Consider the following 20,744-nt stretch of genomic DNA (forward strand, 5'->3'; position numbering starts at 1 on the left):
CACTTTTGAATTGCTGTGGCCGCAATTATGTTAATGAGACGCTGCATATTCATGTCAGTGCTGCACTAGCATCTTTCGAACTCCCTTATTAACATGCCACTTCCGAAAGGAGGGGGCTCGTGTAGATACACCCTATTGCTACAATAAAGTTTATTTTAAAACAGTGCTGCCAAGTCTTCTGCAAAACAGCTTTTGTTCACATTTTATATATATGTACATATATATATGTAAATGGTAAAACTGTGCATAACTATGTTATCTTTCACTCTGACCGCTTTACAAACTTTAACTAAGTAAACCTCATCCCTCCACAGTGTAGGAAAAGTACTGCAGAAATGGCCTCTCTCCAGCCTGCTGAAACACAGCTGCTTTTGACAAGCAATATACAGCTACTTAACACTGTAAAGCAACACACAGAAGAAAACGAAGAAAAGCATTATCTTCATCTGAAAGTGCAAAGGAAATTAGGTTAATAGAATGTAAAACCACCTTCTGAAATTTCGAGTTAGAATTTCACCAAGCATCGTGACATTTTAAACTATTATATTATCTGTTTAACATCCCACAAGACAGACAGTGGAAGGGGGTAAGGGAATCTGATTCTCCACTTTAGTAAACCCTCTAGAAGTGTGATTTCAATTTGCACTTAACTCTCATTAACTTGAGTTAAGTGCAAATTGAAATGCCACCCCCCCCCCCCGCCAGCCCCTGGCTCCCCCAGCTGGTAGACCCTGGCAGGCACCCAACTGCTTGCGGTGTGGTTTCTCCCAGCTGGGAGAAACCATGCTGCAAGCAGATGTGTGCCCCACAGCTGGGAGAAGGCGGGTCATATGGCTGCCCCCAAACTTTTTCCCCCAGCTGCCCACTCCCACAGCCAGCAGAATTCTGGGGAACTCCCCAACCCCTCACCCCAATTAACACAAAATTTGATATATGCGGAGGTTGCCCAGGATGCAACCTCCACGTAAATCAGGGGATTACTGTAATCTACACTTCATACAGTCATTCACATCAGTTTAAGAAAATGTAAAGTGCTGAGTTCTAGTATAACTTGTACAAGGGCCATATCTACTACAAAAATAACTTCTAAGTTGCTTAGCAACAGACTTCGAAGTTGAACATCTACACACACCCTACTTCAAAGTTAAACTTCAAAGTACAGCACTACTCCATTCCCAGGAATGGAGTAAGGACTTTGAAGTTGGACCCCCTTACTTTGAAGCTAACTTCAAAGTAAGGGGAAACGTGTGTAGACTCTCTGCTGGCTACTTTAAAGTAGCTTTTAAATTCAAAGTTAACTTCGAAGTTAGTTCCTAGTGTAGACGCACCCAAGGTGTAGTCCAATTAAGAATCAAGCCCAGCTTTTGAAAGCATGTAGAGTATAGGCACAATTAATGTATCTCCAAGCTACATTAAAAGGCAGACTGCATCTGCATCAACATTTTCCATTGTGGCATGCAGCGACAAGTGGCAGTGAATGACTCCAACAGCAGAAAGGCAATAGGGAAAGGTTAGGCCAAGGACAGGCAGCAGGACAGAGAGTTGCATAGGGTATACACTAGGGTTCCAGTGTGCAGGAAACTTTATTCCCCTAGGTTATGCCTCACTGTCTACACTTCTCTTCCAACATGCGCCAGCTGGGCAGGCATTGTCTGTAGTCTACAAGCCACCTTACTTGAAAATATATCTTTAAAAGGAAGACAAACTCAATGATTAAACACCACCACCATCTGCAGCACACAGGTGTTCCTAGACGATCTGCAAACACTTCCTTAATTGTCTCAATTCAGTATAGCTAAGTCTACACGTTCATTCCTCTTCAAAAGAGGAATGCAAATGAGGGAAATGGGAAATGCAAATGAGGTCCTGGTTTGCATATCTCATGTTTCATTTGCATAATCTCTTTTCAGAAAAGATTCTTTCGAAAGGAAAAAGCAGTGTAGAAGGGGCTCTTTCAAAAATAAACCCTATCTTTGAAAGAACCCTTATTCCTAAAAAAAAAAATTAGGAATAAGGGTTCTTTCAAAGACAGGGTTTATTTTGGAAAGAGCTCTATCTACACTGTTTTTTTCTTTTGAATGAATCTCTTCCGAAAAGATATTATGCAAATGTGGCATGAGATATGTAAATCAGCACCTCATTTGCATTTCCTATGTCCCTCATTTGCATTCCTCTTTCAAAGGAGGAATGTACGTGCAGACACAGCTTATGAGATAATTGTACTCTTGAAGACACAAGTCAGTGTTCTGGAACCTCTCTTTCAGTTATGAATACGCAGCATGTGGCAATAGAAAAATTAAATCTAAGAATATAAAATTAGTAAAAATTACTAGAATTACAAACACTTCTGCATACTCTATTATTAAAGCAAGCAATAACATCCTTGAAGTTCAATCATTTAATTAGTGAAACGAAAACTCACAGAAACTGAATCCACTCTACAAAGTTTTGGCTTTAATTTTTTTTATCCTTGCCTACAACTGCATAAGTGATGAAACAGGAATTATTAAAAAAGCTGTATTCCCACATGAATTGCTAATTAACAGATGTAAAATGAAACAGCTTTAATTAAGCCATTTTCCCATGTTATTAATAAGAGATCCCACTTCTGCAACTTGGAAGTACACTAGTGAAAATTTCCAAAACAGCTGCAATATTTTGTTTACCATTCCCCGATCCATATCTTCACAGATCCATTTTTTTCTGTTTCTATTAGGAGGGAGGTATGTGCAAAAATAAACAGCTAGGCATCTGCTTTTGTGAGTGCACAGAAGCCTAAATTGAGAAAGTTCTACCTGCATTTCTGGAAGCCATGTGACAGACCATTTCAATATGGAGCCTTGATCACTTTTTATGTGACAATTCCTTCAAAAAGTTTAATGATTCAATTACAAGAAGTTTCTGAACTTATTTGAAATTTTTTGCTAGAAAAAGTGAGACTTCTCAATTATTTTACATTTTTTGAGTTCAGACATGCAATTTATGACCATGAATTATTTTGCTGAGTAAACAATCGTGATGCAAAATATCAGTGGGGAAAAAGGTTACCTGCAAATATTAGGCTTGGAATAAAACATTTATCACTGCATCAATCCATAACAGATATTTGTGACTTCAGTGGAATTAAGTATAATACAAAATTAATACAAATAAAAATGTATTTTTTTCTACACAACTCTCATACCTTTGCAGTCAAGCTGAAAAAGCCCTTTGGTTCAATCATTTTTTCCACCACATGGCATTTTATTCCAGCAGTACTGTCATACTCATAAATCACTCCATATTCCAGATGAACATTATCAACAGTCAGACTCACATGATCCTTCTTCCCATCAATTATTGCCATTGTGTTAAACTTATCAATTACTTCTAGAGAAAAGAACATTTAATTAGTTCCGTTTTGGCTGCTTTCAATCTAAATAAAAATAAAAGAACAATCATTGTAGATCCGAAGGAAGTAATGATTTTTTGATCATTTCTATTGAAAGGAACATCAAGAAATCCCAACTGACTCAAACTCAGGCCTGGAGCTAACTAAAGGTTGGGTTAGATGATGTGTGAGAAAGCCAGCTGCAATAGCCATATGACACAACCCACTGATTGTAAAGGAACAAATGCAGCTTTTCTTACAAACTGGGGGTGCAGGAGCAGAAGACGGGAATAGAAAGTTGGAAAGCCCTTACAAAATTGTAGAATTCTAATACCAATATCCAAGGAGGCTGACTGCTTCCGCAGATCCCCCTAGACAAGCTGTGGGGAGGATGACCTCCTCTGTGCCCCTGAAAGGGGCAGGGCATTGGGCGGAAAGGGACCTGCCCCAGCCCTCAGAGACTTGCAGAACGCATCACACAGGATTCCACTGGCAGCTTAAAAGGGCCAGGAGCTCCAGCCACTGCTTTGAATCACTGGGCCCTGTGGCAACTGCGCTCTTTCCCTCGCTCCCCATCAGCAGGCCTACAATACCTTGCTCCAGAAAGTATCAGAGGGGTACCAGTGTTAGTCTGTATCCACAAAAACAACAAGAAGTCCTGTGGCTGCCCTGTTACCCCCACTCCAATGCATCTGACAAAGTGGGTCTTTGCCCACAAAAGCTTATGCTCCAAAATCCTGTTAGTCTATAAGGTGCCACAGGACTTCTAATTGCTCCAGAAACACACATACTGCACTGAGAGCAGCATTTGTCCATACAAATCAATAGAAATACAGTTATTTATCATTCTCACAATCATCCTTCTACTCATAACTTATGCCTGAGAAGTACCCTGAAAAATAGTTGATTCATTAATTTGGATTCACTCAAGCTTTGGATTAATTTTAATTAGCCCCAACTTTTTTTTTTATGATGTATGAATTTTAACCAGCTATTTTATAGGATAAGAAGTCCTATGAATACAAATGAATAAAATTTTCATGAAAGTGACACACTACAAAATTTCTGAGACCTAAAGTACAGTTTGGCTCCTTTGCCCAGTATCATAGGGTGTTGATATTTTTAACTCCTCTGTGTGAGGTAAGAAATTGTACATAGGCAAATTAAAACCTATAGTATGTTTTCAGTTTTCCTAGTGAGAATTAAATTTCTATGTTCCTTCCTAACAGAAAGAAGTTCCAAAGAATGACAAGTTAAAAATAAAGACCAGACCTTCCACTTTGCTGTCAAAGGCATCTCCTCCCTCATCTCCAGAGGGTTTAGAACTTGCTTTCTGAAGATCTTCCCGGGCACTCTCTATGCTGTTATATATCCACTGTATGGAATCTTGCTACAAAAGAAAATAAACTTGCATGTATAATCAAAGCTGCCTCATTTCACTGCTTTTGCAAAGTGATAGTTATGTCTTTGCTCTGCGTCAGCAGGATGTTTATCAGTTCCTATCTGCACTTCATTTTGAAAACAAACAGTAACATTGAAAATGACAGAAGACTGAGACTGATCTGATCTAAAACCAGTTGTTGGGAAACATGCTGTCCTGATAAGAGATTTGATCAACTCACTTTTGTAACAGTGGATGTAGTGTGGTTACACTGTGTTTTGTGGATCAATAAAAAGCACGCCAAGTTATTTTAATACAGTTAAAATTGTGTTATGACAGGTAGCTATAAAAACAACAAAATTATCACCTATCTCAGTAAACCTGCTGTGCATGTACTGGAGCTTGCATTGATTGTTGAATACCAGCCATGGGGACATAACGCACCAGCTTTGCCTCTAAATCATTCTCCTTATATGTATGTGAAATTATAGAGTTCACAATTCTAAGGAAGGGAAGAAGGGAAAACAGCAAAATAGAGATAATGGATTTCAGGAGGGCAGACTTTGGTAAACTCACAGAGCTGGTAGGTAAGGTCCCATGGGAAGCAAAACGGGAAAAACAGCTGAGGAGAGTTGGCAGTTGTTCAAAGGGACATTATTAAGGGCCCAAAAGCAAGCTATCCCGCTGCGTAGGAAAGATAGAAAATATGGCAAAAATGGCAAAAGACCACCTTGGCTTAACCAGGAGATCTTGTATGATCTCAAAATAAAAAAGGAATCGTATAAAAAAAGGAAACAAGGACAAATTACAAAGGATGAATATAGGCAAACAAGAATGCAGGACCAAGATTAGAAAGGCTAAGGCACAAAATGAGCTCAAACTAGCTACAGGCATAAAGGGAAACAAGTAGGCTTTTTATAAAATATTAGAAACAAGAGGAAGACCAGGGACAGGGTAGTGCCATTGCTCAGTGAGGAGGGGGAAACAGTAACAGGGAACTTGGAAATGACGACTTTGTTTCGGTCTTCACTGAGAAGTCTGATGAAGAAATGCTCAACATAGTGAATGCTTAGTGGGAAAGGGGTAGGGTTAGAAGTTGAAATAAAAAAAGGACAAGTTAAAAATCACTTCGAAAAATTAGATGTCTGCAAGTCACCAGGGCCTGATGAAATACATCCTAGAGTACTCAAGGAGCTGATAGAGGAGATATCTGAGCCTTTATCTATCATCTTTGGAAAATCATGGGAGACAGGAGAGATTCCAGAAGACCGGAAAAGGGCAAATATAGTGCCCATCTATAAAAAGCGGAATAAGAATAACCCAGGAAACTACAGGCCAGTCAGCTTAACTTCTGTGTCAGGTAAGATAATGGAGCAGATAATTAGAGAAATCATCTGCAAGAACTTGGAAGGTGGTAAGGTGATAGCGAACAGCCAGCATGGATTTGTAAAGAACAAATCATGTCAAACTAATCTGATAGCTTTCTTTGATAGGATAATGAGCCTTGTGGATAGGGGAGAAGCGGTAGATGGGATATAACTAGTATTTAGTGAAGCATTTGATACGGTCTCACATGATATCCTTATAAAAAAACTAGGCAAATACAATTTAGATGAGGCTACTATAAGGTGGGTGCATAACTTGCTGGATAACTGTAATCAGAGAGTAGTTCTTAATGGCTGTCAACCCTGCTGGAAAAGTATAACAAGTGGGGTTCTGCAGGGGTCTGTGTTAGGACCGGTTCTGTTCAATGTCTTCATCAACGATTTAGATATTGGCATAGAAACTGCACTTATTAAGTTTGCAGATGATACCAAGCTGGGAGGGGTTGCAGCTGCTTTGGAGGATAGGGTCATAATTCAAAATTATCTGGATAAATTGGAGAAATGGTCTGAGGTAAGCAGGATGACGTTTAATAAGGACAAATGCATTGTGCTCCACTTGGGAAGGAACAATCAATTTCACACATACAGAATGGGGAGAGACTGTCTAGGAATGACTACACCGGAAAGCAATCTGGGGGTTATGGGGGACCACAAGCTAAATATGAGTCAACAGTGTAATGCTGTTGCAAAAAAAGCAAACATTATTCTGGGATGCATTAACAGGTGTGTTGTGAACAAGACACAAGAAGTCATTCTGCTCTAGTGTGCGCTGGTTAGACCTCAGCTGGAATATTGTGTCCAGTTCTGGGCGCCGCAGTTCAAGAAAGATGTGGAGAAATTAGAGAGGGTCCAGAAAAGAGCGACAAAAATGATTAAAGGTCTAGAGAATGTGACCTATGAAGAAAGGCTGAAAGAATTGGGCTTGTTTATTTCGGAAAAGAGAAGATTGAGGGGGAGACATGATAGTGCTTTTCAGGTACCTAAAAGGGTGTCATAAGGAGGAGGGAGAAAACTTGTTTTTTTTGGCCTCTGAGGTTAGAACAAGAGGCAATGGACTTAAACTGCAGCAAGGGAGGTTTAGGTTGGACATTAGGAAAAAGTTCCTAACTGTCAGGGTGGTCAAACAGTGGAATAAATTGCCAAGGGAGGTTGTGGAATCTCCATCGCTGGAGATATTTAAGAACAGGTTAGACAGATGTCCATCAGGGATGGTTTAGACAGTACTTGGTCCTGCCATTGGGGCAGGGGGCTGGACTTGATGACCTCTCGAGGTCCCTTCCAGTCCTAGCATTCTATAATTCTATGTTTCTATATGGAGAATTCCACTGGAGGTGTTTGTAGGAATATATATGGTTATACACAGGGCACAGCTACACTACAGGGAAGACTGATCCTGCCACAGGCAATCTTTCACAGTTTGATTTAGCGTGACTAGTGGAGGTGCACTAAATCGAATTTACACAGCACCCCTGTCAACCGTGGTACTCCTGATACATTAAGAGCAAGGGAAGTTGATAGGAGCACAGGCTTCTGTCAACCTCCCTTAGTGGAGATGGCACAGAAGTCCGAATTAATGTATGTCGACTTCAGCTACATAATTAACATAGCCGGAATTGTGTACCTTAATTCAACATTCCCCTATAGTGCAGATCTGCCCTTATCAGTGTAGAATTGCCTCTATTCCATGCAGATCAGATGTGGAAAGTCATTAGCGTTTTGTATTTTAACTTTTGGACAAAATCTTCTCAAGGAGCTCTCTTGATTTGCAGTTTTTTGCACATGAGCAGGTCAGAGGAAATTATTTTGAATCCATTCTGTTTCCAGACTGATCCAGATGTTGCTATGTGTAGTCCAGAGAATTTTGTCATCAAATTGGCCATTTTGCCAACAAAACCCATGGAGCATCCAGATTCCTCAGGGCTTTCTTTCTACAGTAAATCGACAGAACACAGCACTTTTGTCAACAGCTGTGCCCTGCTTGCCCTGAAGCAGAACACCTCTGTTGACAGAGATCTGTGAACAAAAAGCCCTTTTCAACATTCTGCTGGGAGGTGGGAGCAGGGGGGGTTCTGTTGACAGAAATAGCTTCTGGGACACCAGGAAACCCTGTCTGCTGTGCTTCCGGTTGGCTGTTTTGCCGAAAATTCAGCCTCTCTCTGTCAAGAGAGCGGATTGCTCTTTCAATCCACTCAGTGGTCTAGACACAATCTGTCAACAAAAGTTTTGTCGCAAGATACCTTCTGACAAAAACTTCTGTCAACAAATCACTCTAATCTAGACATAGGCATGGGCAGCAATCAGGCAATACTAATACCCACACGTAAAGAGATTTAAGTACCTACTGTTGATTCAAAGGATGCCTTTTTCTGAGTCACACAGAACAGGTTCCTTATTATTCCCCAATCTGACACTGGCAGACTACCAGAAGGAGTAACATTATCTGAAATGTTCTATTTATTTAGGCTATCAGTGCAGGATCACAAAAATTAACATAAAAGCCTAATCCACAATATATTATACTTGACAAGATTTTCCAAGAGTACTACATATTGCACATAAGTTTTAGCTCATGCACAAATTCTACAGGATCTTCTGTCAAGTCTTCTTCAGCGTCACCAACAAAGAGACCAATAGGTGTTGTAGAACTGGAGTCAGAGGGCCATATATCTTGGAAGGACTATTACTGAAGGGAGACCAGAAAGCCAGGGAATGGGTGGAGTTAGGCAGGAAGCAACTCAACCACATGTCTAGAGCAGTGCAGAGGGTTTAAGAAAGTTCCACTTATTCAACTTAACCTCCATTCAGTTACACTTTTTGTGAATGAAACCTGGCAGCATTTGGGCTGTGAGCTCTTTGCAGTGCAGCAGTTAGCAGCACGAGCCATGAAACTCAGTCTGAAGCCCGCAGGAGTTGTGCATTTTGCAGATCCAGAGATGGATCCAGTGGAAGGAGGAGTTTGAGCTGGATGACAACAGCAGCAAGTATTACAGAAAGTATTACAGAGAGGTAGCCATGTTAGTCTGTATTCTAACAAAACAAACAAGCAGTCAAGTAGCACTTTAAGCATCATTGATCCCTTTTAGGCAATACGGCCATACACAGCAGGGGAGCATCAGAATTTTATAGCTAGAGTGCAAGAAGCAAAAAGGGGGAAAACCATGGACAATGGAGACAATTTTAAAAGGCAATGGTTCAACAGGAAATAGACCCAACAGTGGAACCCATGAGTTTATCCTAAAGGAAAAATCCAGTAAATGTATGTAATCCAGTACCCAGGAAGCATGAAAGTCTAGAGAGCAGGCGTTTTCGAGCACCAGTAGAGGTCGTACAGCCTGAGTAAGAAGCATGGTAATGGTAAAGAAGCCATCAGAAAAATAACTTATGTGCATAGACCTAAAGCTACTTAACATACTTAACAAGACATTGAATAGATGTTGCTATCCATTGCCCACAATTGATGACATCTTGGTAGCACTTTCCAAAACCAGGCACTCTGGCATGAGCTGAGCCAGAAAAGACTCACCCAACCTGATGATATTCTCACTGTAAGTGATATAGAAGCTGAATAAAAGTATTACAGAAAACTACAACTTTCTGTAGCAACACATGCAGCAAGAATGTAAAACCGATCCCAGAAGTTCAACCCTAACAGCATGACAACACACACACATTTTTACTCATAGTAGAACAGATCCCAGTGAGATCAAGGCACTCAGAGACATGACTGCTCCGCTAGGTGAGAAAAGATACATAGAAAAGATAAACCTTTTGGCCACATTGAGAGGGTCTGGGAAGGCTCCTTAAGGCAAGCATCTGACACACTTAAACAAGTGGATACCCTGTGCTGAAGTACTACCAGCCAGGAAAGCTACTACCACATCAGTGTGATGCATTATAAATTAAAAAAATCACTGAAGATAGGGAAAAATACTATTCCAAAATACACTACTCTTGCCAAGGTTTTCCAAGAGTGCTATATAAAAGGACTGCCAGATCACCTGGTCTGACCTCATGTGTATCACACACCACCAGAATCACTCAGCACCCAAACATAGAAACCCACCAACTAAATTTAAACTATTGCAATACAGCCTTCAGACTGGAAAGATTTGTATTATCTTTGGAAATTTCAGCATGCTGTTCTGAACCAGATGAGCTTCTCATTAAGCTACAGGAAATGCTTTATGTTGGAAGAAGTACATATATTTTCTGATATATCAGACAATATTTAATGGAATTCACATCCAGTTGCAGTAACTGTGCACCCAAAGATAGACATGCATACAGTTGATTTTTAAGTTCTCCTTTTCTGGATGCTGACCCATCTCCATAGCAAATCCACTTCTGTGAACAGTCAGTCCACCTCAAGTATAAAGTAATGTTTATCCCTTTAATTTAGCCAGTTGAAGGTAAAAGAATCCAAACTACTGTATCTGGAAGTAAAAATACCCCTTTTAACCATAATTCACAGGTCTGTTGTACTCATTCGACACATGATATATAACTGTTTCGGTTCTGTACTGGAGCACAAAGAAATCCAAAGAGACATTTTCATAAAGCAGTATTTGCATGACGCAGTTGAATCAACCCCCTACTTCTGCTGCTTATCTCATATCTCTTCAGTAGGTCTGAAGGCATGATTTCACATTTAGTTTTAATTGGATTTTAACACTCACAGAAAGACACTATAAAGTTAATTAACTGGTTTGCAGTTTATGAAGAGTTTCCAAGAACATGGAAAGATTTCATTACTGAATCCAGCTGTTTTGTTTTATCATGAAAATTACTATAGACATTTGATTTTCTTTCTAAATTAAAAGCAAGAATAATTTATTTGTTCATTAAAAAAGAAACTCAGAATCCTTGAAACAGTATTTATTTCCTAACTCTGCATACTGTAATGGAAGTTTAAGAGATTTTTACAGGCAAGATATATTCACTCTGCTCTGTACATGCTTAGTGTGAATAAAAGTGGGGGGAAAAGATCAACTATTTGTGTTCTGTTCTCAGAAGCACACAGCTAGTTGTGTAAACCCCACTTCATCCAGATGCTAATATATTTCATGGTGTTTTCTGCATGGAGCTATAACACTGCTAGGAAAAAAAAAAACTTTAAAAAGAGAACGTAAGAAAAGTATTCAATTAAAAGCTTAGTTTTTTTGAAGCAGAACTTACACAAGCCTGGAGCGTGGGCAATAAATATTAAGTAATCATCATTTTTTATATTTTATTCAGCTGCCTCTTCATTTCCCCCACCACTGGATGTAAAGAACGAAAATGAACAACTGGAAGAGCAATGAGGGTGTAAGCAGTAAACTTGTCTACCTGCATTGGACGCTTGTATTTCCTGCAGGCTGTGACATGGGCAATAACACTTGCATGAGACTCTTTGCTGACGTTAATTCCATTAACTTTAATTATGCACTGTCCAGGGTGGAGACCTGCTGCAGCTGCCACAGTTCCTAAAAACAATTGAGAAAGTTGCCAAATTCCATGCTAAAAAGATGCCCTTTTAAACATACAGACCAGGGGCTTCATTCTGCATCAGCATCTGCTTCTCCAGGTTATATCTCCCTGGTCCAGCACCCTCAGGACCTGACGAGTCCCAAACCAGGGAATTTGCCGGACCAGAGAAAGTCTATTCTGGCCCCTCCACTCTTGGCCTCCAGCCCCTCTTTCCCTGGACCAGGCGAGGCCTCCACTCTTTTAGCCTGGCTGTTGCTTGGTTACCCCACCCCATTAGGCTCTGCTGCTGGCCCTCAGTCCACTGGGGCTCCATTTCCCTGGCCCACTGAGGCTCTGCTGCCAACACTCAGCCTCCTGGGACTCCTCTCCACCAGCCAGCTCAGGCTCCTCTACTGGCCCTCGAGGTGCCATGGCTCCACTCCCCTGACGCACTGGGGCTCTGCTGTTGGGCCACAGGTCTCCAGGTCTCTGTTCTCCAGGCCCACTGGGGTTCCTCTGCTCACTCCTGACCTGCAGGTGCTGTGCTCCACCAGGTCACTGGGGTTTCATCTCCTCAGCCCAAGAGGGAATCTCCTTCCCTGACTCACTAGGGTGCTAGGGCTTCACTCTATCTGCCCCGTGGGACTCCACTGCCAGTCCAGGGGGCACCAAGGCTCTCCTCTTCCTTGGTCCAGCAATGCTCCTGGCCCCAGTCCACTGGCTTTTCCCCATAAATGCTCCAGCCCTAGAGCACCTACAAGGACACTGACGATGCTGGACTGGGTTGATGCCGGACTAGAGAAGTCTGGATTACAGATGTTCAACCTGTATTGATTCTTGCATGACTGTTGCTAGTACAGTAAAGATATGAATTTGATGAGACTCTGCAAACGTTCTGGGTTTCATGCTAGAAGATCCCTCATGTGAGACCACATCATAAATCTGTGGAATCGTTTTCTGAAAAAGTGTTCAAAATAGCTATTATAAACCTCAGCGATATCAATTTAATTGTTATTGTCTTTGAACAAATTTCACCTGATTAAATACTGCAGAAAATACATCCTCTGTTGGTTCTGTTGTGTCTGATTGCAAAGTATTTGATAAGTTACAAAAATAATATGATGTAACACACCGGCTACGTCTACACGTGCACCCAACTTCGAAATAGCTTATTTCGATGTTGCGACATCGAAATAGTCTATTTCGATGAATAACGTCTACACGTCCTCCAGGGCTGGCAACGTCGATGTTCAACTTCGACGTTGCTCAGCCCAACATCGAAATAGGCACAGCGAGGGAACGTCTACACGCCAAAGTAGCACACATCGAAATAAGGGAGCCAGGCACAGCTGCAGACAGGGTCACGGGGCGGACTCAACAGCAAGTCGCTCCCTTAAAGGGCCCCTCCCAGACACACTTTCATTAAACAGTGCAAGATACACAGAGCCAACAACTAGTTGCAGACCCTGTATATGCAGCACGGACCCCCAGCTGCAGCAGCAGCAGCCAGAAGCCCTGGGCTAAGGGCTGCTGCCCACGGTGACCACAGAGCCCCGCAAGGGCTGGAGAGAGAGTATCTCTCAACCCCCCAGCTGATGGCCGCCATGGAGGACCCCGCTATTTCGATGTTGCGGGACGCGGATCGTCTACACGTCCCTACTTCGATGTTGAACGTCGAAGTAGGGCGCTATTCCCATCCGCTCATGGGGTTAGCGACTTCGACGTCTCGCCGCCTAACGTCGATTTCAACTTCGAAATAGCGCCCAACACGTGTAGACGTGACGGGCGCTATTTCGAAGTTACTGCCGCTACTTCGAAGTAGCGTGCACGTGTAGACGCAGCCACCATGTCACTAAAAATAACATATTGCCAACTATCCAGTACAGATGTATAACCCAATAATAATGAACCAGTTTGAATGTATCATTAAGTAAATATTATTTCAGTAAGGAAACAGATTTTAATTTAAGCTTCTAGTGTGTAACCATAAACAGCAGTGATAACAAATTACTGTAAGAATTATTAATAAAACCCTTAACAGTCCTCCTTTCATTGTAAAATTCTATTGTGAAACATATTCTGAAAAATCACTAGACACTACCATGGCCAGTTTTTTGCTAAATTTCTCCAGACACGTAACTTACAATGCTGGAGAAGATTTGTCTCAGAAGGATAGCCATGTTAGTTTGCGTCGGCAGAGTAAGCTTATGCCCAAATAAATTTATTAGTCTTTAAGGTGCCAAAGGAGTCCTTATCATTTTTGGAGAAGATCTGACTTTTGTAGTAAAATAGGATTAAAAAAATCTGTAATTTGAAAATAACTATAACTATTTGGAGAGTGGAGCCTTTGCTTTTTGATTATAGAAAATTTCTCTATAAATAAATAGAAATCAAAGCTTCCTGACAATTCTCTCTACACTCAAAGCAAGTATTAAAGCAGACCAGGAGTTTCTTGTCGAACAGTATGTGAAAAATTCAAGTCCAAGGGCATTTCTGTGTATTCAGTTCTTATTTTAATCTCTTTACCATTTCATCTGTAATGGAAAATTTGTAGCTTCCAGCTTATAAAAAAACACACCTTCAAAGGTTATTGGAATAGGAAATTTTATTAACCTTAATCACTGTGAATAAAAATGGATAATACTCTTTGAATAAAATAATACATGCATTTCAGTGATTTGTTTCCACAAGACAGTGATAACCTTGAAAAAGTTCTCTATTCACTGCACTAATATGGCAAAGGTAGTGCCAGTGTAAAATTTCTTTCTAGCATGGCTCAAATCTATTCTGGAGGGACTCGCTCTTGGAGTTTGAAGGTAGTTTTGTCTCCAGGCATATTCCATTCCTTACTCCTCTTTTGAGAATGCCAACAAAAGATGCCAATGAAGAATAAATACATTGTTCCCAGGCTGATACAAAATATTTGGGGCCCTCCTTCACAGCTGAAGGTCTGGCAAATAGACAAATCATATTTTGACATTTAAACTGTCTGAATTTGATAAGGAATGCATTATGCACTGAAAAAGTAAATTTGGAATCCTGTAATATGATTTTTAACAACCACTTTATACATACTATTGTGGCACTTTAAATTATCAGATTAAAGTGTCTTGAAACCACACCACAGTCAGATAATCTGGTTCTAACAAAGATCAGGATTTAGAGACAAAGTTTAAACTATCCTTTAAGACAGCAGAAATGTTATTCAGACTCCTGAAACCCTGGTCCCATTTCAGAAAATCATTTGAGCATATGCTTAAATGCATCCATATTCAGCAATACACTTAGGCATATGTGTATGTGCCATTGAGCTCAATGGGAATAAAATGCTTGCTTAAATGCTTTGATGAATAAGGATATACAGATGAATTGTGATCGCCAGGTGTGGAAGTAATTAACAGACTGAAGTGTATTATACTCTGCTCTTGAAGACCTGGTTTCTGGCACCACAGCTCAGGCCAAAATTGACTGGTTCTTTTAACTGGTTGGTTTGTCAAACTTAATATATTGCTTAGTTTGAGACACCCCAGTTACAAGGGGTGCACAGCCACAGAACAGACTAACAATATGGTTTTAAGGAGTTCAGCATTTCACAATACACAACAGATTGTTTACTATAATCAGCAATAGGGAATTAGAATTCTGCTCCTCGCCAGTGTCAGAACAGCAATCCAGAGTATACTGGGTTAAAAAGCTGGCAAATATTTGGCAATCATGTCACAGAAAGGACATAAAACACTATTTAGAGAAAACATCTGTAGTTAGTAAAATGGTCTAACTGACTGGAGCCCAGAGCTGTATGAAAGGATTTGTCCAAATTGCACATATGTTCTCAAAAGGGTTTTCAGATGAGTCAGACCATAAACATGTAATTTAATAACAAAGTAGCCTTCAGACTGTTATTTCCAAATGGCATTTACTGGATCAATTAATTTTTGCATTTAACACTGCTGAATCTGTAAAGGATATTGAGCCTTAAAAGCTATATAAGTGTTACTGAAAAAAACTAATCTAATTATCTGTAAAAAACAAAAAGAAGGATTCTAAATTTTAGCCAAATTAGTACAGTCATAAAATCACTAAATACCTACCATTTCTTATGCTTGTCACAATGTAACATTTTGCAAATATTGAAGGATAAAATCAAATTAAAAATCTTGTTCAGAAGTTTTAGATAATGGTGTTTGTCTCAACAGAGAAGAATACATAAACTGAAATTGTAATTGTGTGATCAGTCTCAGCCAGCCCTAATAAGATGTTAGATAGATGATTATTGTGAGCCCAGTCAGCTCCTGTTTTCTTACCTCTCCCAACAGCATGGACAACCGATGGACCAAAGCCCCTGATTTGGAATCCAAGTCCATCTGCAGAGTCAGGGATCTTCACTGTCCTAACGTCAACAAAGACTCAAGATCAACTATCAGGTGTCAAAGTGAAGATGGGTCACAGTGGCTGTGTCTACGCTACAAAAATAACTTTGAAATTGCTTATTTCGAAGTACAACTTTGAAGCAAACAACTTTGAAGTGAAGTGTCTACACACACACTTTACTCCATTCCTGGGAATGGAGTAAGGACTTCAAAGTTGGGCTCCCTACTTCACAGTCAACTTTGAAGTAAGGGAACATATGTGTAGACCCTCTGCTGGCTACTTCAACATAGTGCCTAACTTCCAAGTTAACTTTGAAGTTAGTTCCCAGTGTAGACCCACCCAGTGGAAAATATAATAGGTAGTAAAAATGTGCTTAAACTCCTCCCAACTATTTCTCATAATATTTAAAAAATGACAAGAGCTAAAGAAAAAGAAGAGAAAGTTTGGCAAATGCTATTTATTATCTTATATTCTATCTCATCATTTACTATATGAGCATTTCACACATACATTTACCTTCATGATACTCTTGCAAGCAGGAGAACATTATTTCATTTTACAAAGAAAGCCCAGTAAAACAGAGATTAATCTCCACGTTTTCAAAAGTCCCTACTGATTTGGGGTTCATCTATTTTCACCCCATATAAGTTGCTATGAGGGGGTCTGGGTTTTAGATGCTGTTTTACATTTTTGCTCTATATCCCTCATGCTGCTATCAAAAATATGAAAATGTGTCAGTAAGAACAACAGGGTAAACAGACCCTGAAACCCCTGGAGTCCCCAGCTCATAGGTAGTCTACCTGATAGTTTGCCCCAGCGTCACAGACGTTGGTAGCCCTGAGAGCCTCGACTTCTGAGTAGTCTGACTTCTGGGCTCTGAAGAAGCTGTGGACCCTAGGTACTCTGGGAGCCCCACCTGCTGAGAAGCTGAAAACCTGTAATTCAGTGCTTCCAAGTTCTGAGTTCCCCATCACTGTACCAGACAAGCTGCAGTGAGCTGGGACACCGAGTTAGGTCCTGTTGGAACTGTCAGAGCAGAACTGTTTCCAAAGAACATTTCAAGTTTAACGAATCAGCAAATTTCAGTGAAAAAATACACACTGCTTAGGCTTCAGAGTTTGAACTCCAGCCTAAGTAGGGAGAATTCCACAAGATTGAATCTGTCAAGCTGGGCTTGGAGGTTTGCTGCTGTGGGCTAGTTAGCTGTACCCTTAGGCGTTATGGTAATAAACATAATCAATAATAATAATTGTGAGACTCAGAAAGAGATCAATGTAAGTTTATAATCTAGTAATACAGTAATGTAAAAAGAAATATTTGTTCCAATTTAGCACTGAGTATAAAGCAGCTTCATTACAGTGCTTCTTGTTTATAGCAGGAAGCTGAAAATATGATTGGCACTTTAGATAATTATAGGCACTGCCTGAATCACAAATCTCTTGCAACCCATTTAAAAACTTGTAAGCCTGACACATGTTAAAACACAGTTGTTAAAGACTGTTGGATATTATCTAAAGCTGGGGAAAACTCATTGGTCTCGCTTTGCAAAATTTACACACAAAATGAACTATGTAACTGTCTCGCCCTACTTCCTAAATACACTCTGAGGGAAACTATGCCAGAGCTGAGCCTTGTAGAACTCATTAGTTTAAGCTGGCTTTGTGCTGCAGACAAAAGCTGAGATTTTCATTTTCACTTAGAACTTCTATTAAGATTTGAACTGAGTCTAAATGGGTGAAGGACAAAGCAAAGACCCAGTGAATCAATTTGCAAATGTTATATTTTTTTGAATTTTGCCAATATGGGACTCAGTCCTTAAGCTTTTGTTCACAAATAGTTCCACTGACTTCAATGGGATTTTTTTTGTGAATCAGGAATTCAGGATTATGACTCACCTTAGTAGCACAGTTTTAGCTGAGATAGGTAAATTTGACAATTTTCTACCCAAATCATTTTTGAGAATTTTTGTAACCATTAAGACTTAAATAGTAATCAATCCTATAATCTCCTGCTTACTAGTCAATAAGATAACACTGTCTTAGAGATGAGGTACTCAACATTCAATGAAAGAAACTGCTTACATACATGAAACCTTAAATACTAGAGAGAAGCCTGATGAAAACTTAATGAAAAAGCTCTATATTACATTTGCTGTGTAGAGTATATTGTACTTCAAATTTGGTTCTTAATAAAGAGGCCTTTACCTTGCAGGCTGTGCCAGGCAAAGGAAGCAATAAATACATTTTTTAAACAAGAATCAAAAGGGAAGAAACCAAAGATTAGGACAAGCCCATAAATAAACCCTTCCATTATTACAAAGATGAAGGAATACATTGTGCCTTCACACGCGGCCCCAAACAAAAAGGTAATATTTAAAATGAATCATCCCAAGAATACATGGAGAGAGCTACTCCTTTAGGACATATTTTTCCTTGCCTTCTTCCCTGCTCTGGGTGTGTTTTAATTAGCTGGGACATCCCATTGCCAAAATGCCACTTCCTAATGACCTGTTCTAGGAGTGAAGAGAGAACATTTTTTTTCTTTCAGTGCAGACCATACTACATTTAGCCTGTGCAAATGTTTAAATGGATGAGTGATTTTTATTCCCCCATTCTGTGCAGCCACGTTGTCCAAGTCACAGTCCAGCCCTTAGCGCAATTTTGTGACTCATTTTCCGCTCTTTTAGGCTAATATGAAGCAAGAGTAACTCCATCCAGTTTGATGGACCTATGCAGTATAAATAAGGGTTAAATCAAGTCTGTTAAGTTCTCTGTTTCCACTAAACTCAGAGTTTTATGGTTTAGGCACAGATTAAAAGAAATGAAGAAGAAGTTGAACAGTATATGGGAATCCCATACTGCTATTACATGAGAGACATCATTCACGTAAAAATTGTCAAAAACACTGTAGTACCAGGAATCCAGCTATTCACCCAAATATTGAGGGGTTTACTTTTTGATCCTATGTATTTTATTTGTAGGACCAGAATAGAAATCCAAGAGACCCATTAGATCATGGGTGTCCAACCTTTTGGCTTGTCTGGGCCGCATTGAGTGAAGATAGTCTTGGGCCGCATACAAAATATATAATATAGTTAATGCATATAAATCACATAATAATATTAAAAGTTTATGATCTTGTGGGGCCGCATTACTAGCTGTCCAGGGCCACATACGGCCCCCGGGCCACAGGTTGGACACGCCTGAATTAGATCATTGACTCTAACCCAGGCAAGGTCAGGAAAATAGGCAACAGACAGAGGAAATTTTTAATAAACAGGATATCAGGAAAGCGGGTCAAAACTGACAATATTTTCAGGGAAACTTCATGCGCACTCATAGTTTCTGCGTGTAATTAAAACGACAGACTTGAACATCAGAAGTGACTGATGTTGTTGGCACAATAAATGTAATATAAGATAAACTGAAAGCAGCTTGATCAACCATGTAAGATTAGATGTAGGACCTGGCAGGTTGATATTCTGTCAATCATTTTATCATTCAAGAACAATGTTTTGCTTACTCAGATAACTTTACATGCGTCATTTAAACAATTTAACTAACTTTTCAACAATCCCAATAATGCAATAACATTAAATCAATGCTGTCTTTCCTGTTTAATACTATATAGACATTTGCCTTCTAGAATTCACTTCAGTAGCCATTTTTAAAATCCCCAAATCAGGAATACAACTTACTCCCTTGGTTTTGTGCTCACAAGTACCCTGAGAGGCCTTCTGCTGTTTAAGCATGCTTTCAGGAAGCTATCCACTTCATTGAAGGGTCTCAAAAAAACTAGGTCACCATTAATGGCAAAGATCTTCTTCCCAACTTCCAAGCCTGCCATCTAGGTGAAGGGGGAAAAACACAACAAATCTGAGCATTTTGGTTTGGTTTGTTCTTGTTTGGTTTGGTTTTTATAACCATCCATGTATTGATTCTGTCTGCCTGTAGACATGCCCATTAGAAATCAGACAGACATCCTTTTTAGTATCCTCTGCAGACCATGCACAAAACAGCTCTAAATGATACCTGGCAAGAAGTGGATTGTAAACTTTTAATGTTAAAAGCACCGAACATAAAGCACCTAGCATTTTGACCAAGCTCTTTGGACATTTCAGCAGTACAGTTATTATTATTAATACAATGTAAATAATGTGACAGCTTTTACTGGGCCAACTTTTATTATGACCACATTAACGAATTTGCCTATCTATTGTTCTCTAAAGAAACTGAAAGTTATTTTCAAATAAAGGGGCTTGCTGGATATTTTAAGAAGTATATGGGTATTTCATAAGCGTGTTTCACACCTTTGAGTGAGGGATACAACACATCAGGTTAAACAGACCCTTTAAACTGTTGGTCAGCTAGGGAAGAAACCACTCTTAGGTAGACTGTTAGCTAGAGGCCTGCTCAGAGTATCCTTCAAGTCTCACTGCCACTTGGGAACAGGGCAGGACTAAACAGTTGACTAAAATGAAATGGAATTACAGAACGTTAAAAGAGATGGACTCAGGCTGGATATAATCATATGGTTGCACTATACTGCGTTAATTGGTTGGGTCTCTTTTTATCCTACCCTATCTCACATTGGGTGTAAAGGTATTTAAAACCAGCTCTAAACATCTCTCTTGTAAAATAAAATAGAATATTTTATTATCACTCTCCTGCATATCAATGTGAGCTCTGTATATAACCTACTGAGCTCTATCTGAAGTAAAGCTAACGAGCACAAGCCCTCTAATTTAATCTTTCAACATCTCAAAGTCTTCACTTCACATTATTACAAATAA

At 39.8% G+C, this 20,744-nt stretch overlaps 1 protein-coding gene across 1 annotated transcript in view; it reads right to left on the minus strand.

Annotated features, from left to right (window-relative positions):
• The window catches only part of PREX2 (phosphatidylinositol-3,4,5-trisphosphate dependent Rac exchange factor 2), a 268,503-nt gene that overhangs the window by 114,987 nt on the left and 132,772 nt on the right, over positions 1–20,744 (minus strand). Inside the window, exons 18-22 of the mRNA XM_074987109.1 lie at positions 19,650–19,798; positions 15,886–15,971; positions 11,462–11,598; positions 4,643–4,760; positions 3,185–3,369 (exon numbers count right to left, since the gene is read on the minus strand). Of these exons, the coding sequence (XP_074843210.1) occupies positions 3,185–3,369; positions 4,643–4,760; positions 11,462–11,598; positions 15,886–15,971; positions 19,650–19,798 (675 nt within the window). The remainder of the gene's footprint in view (positions 1–3,184; positions 3,370–4,642; positions 4,761–11,461; positions 11,599–15,885; positions 15,972–19,649; positions 19,799–20,744) is intronic.

Source organism: Carettochelys insculpta, chromosome 2 (assembly GCF_033958435.1).
Source record: "Carettochelys insculpta isolate YL-2023 chromosome 2, ASM3395843v1, whole genome shotgun sequence".
Lineage (NCBI taxonomy): Eukaryota > Metazoa > Chordata > Testudines > Carettochelyidae > Carettochelys > Carettochelys insculpta.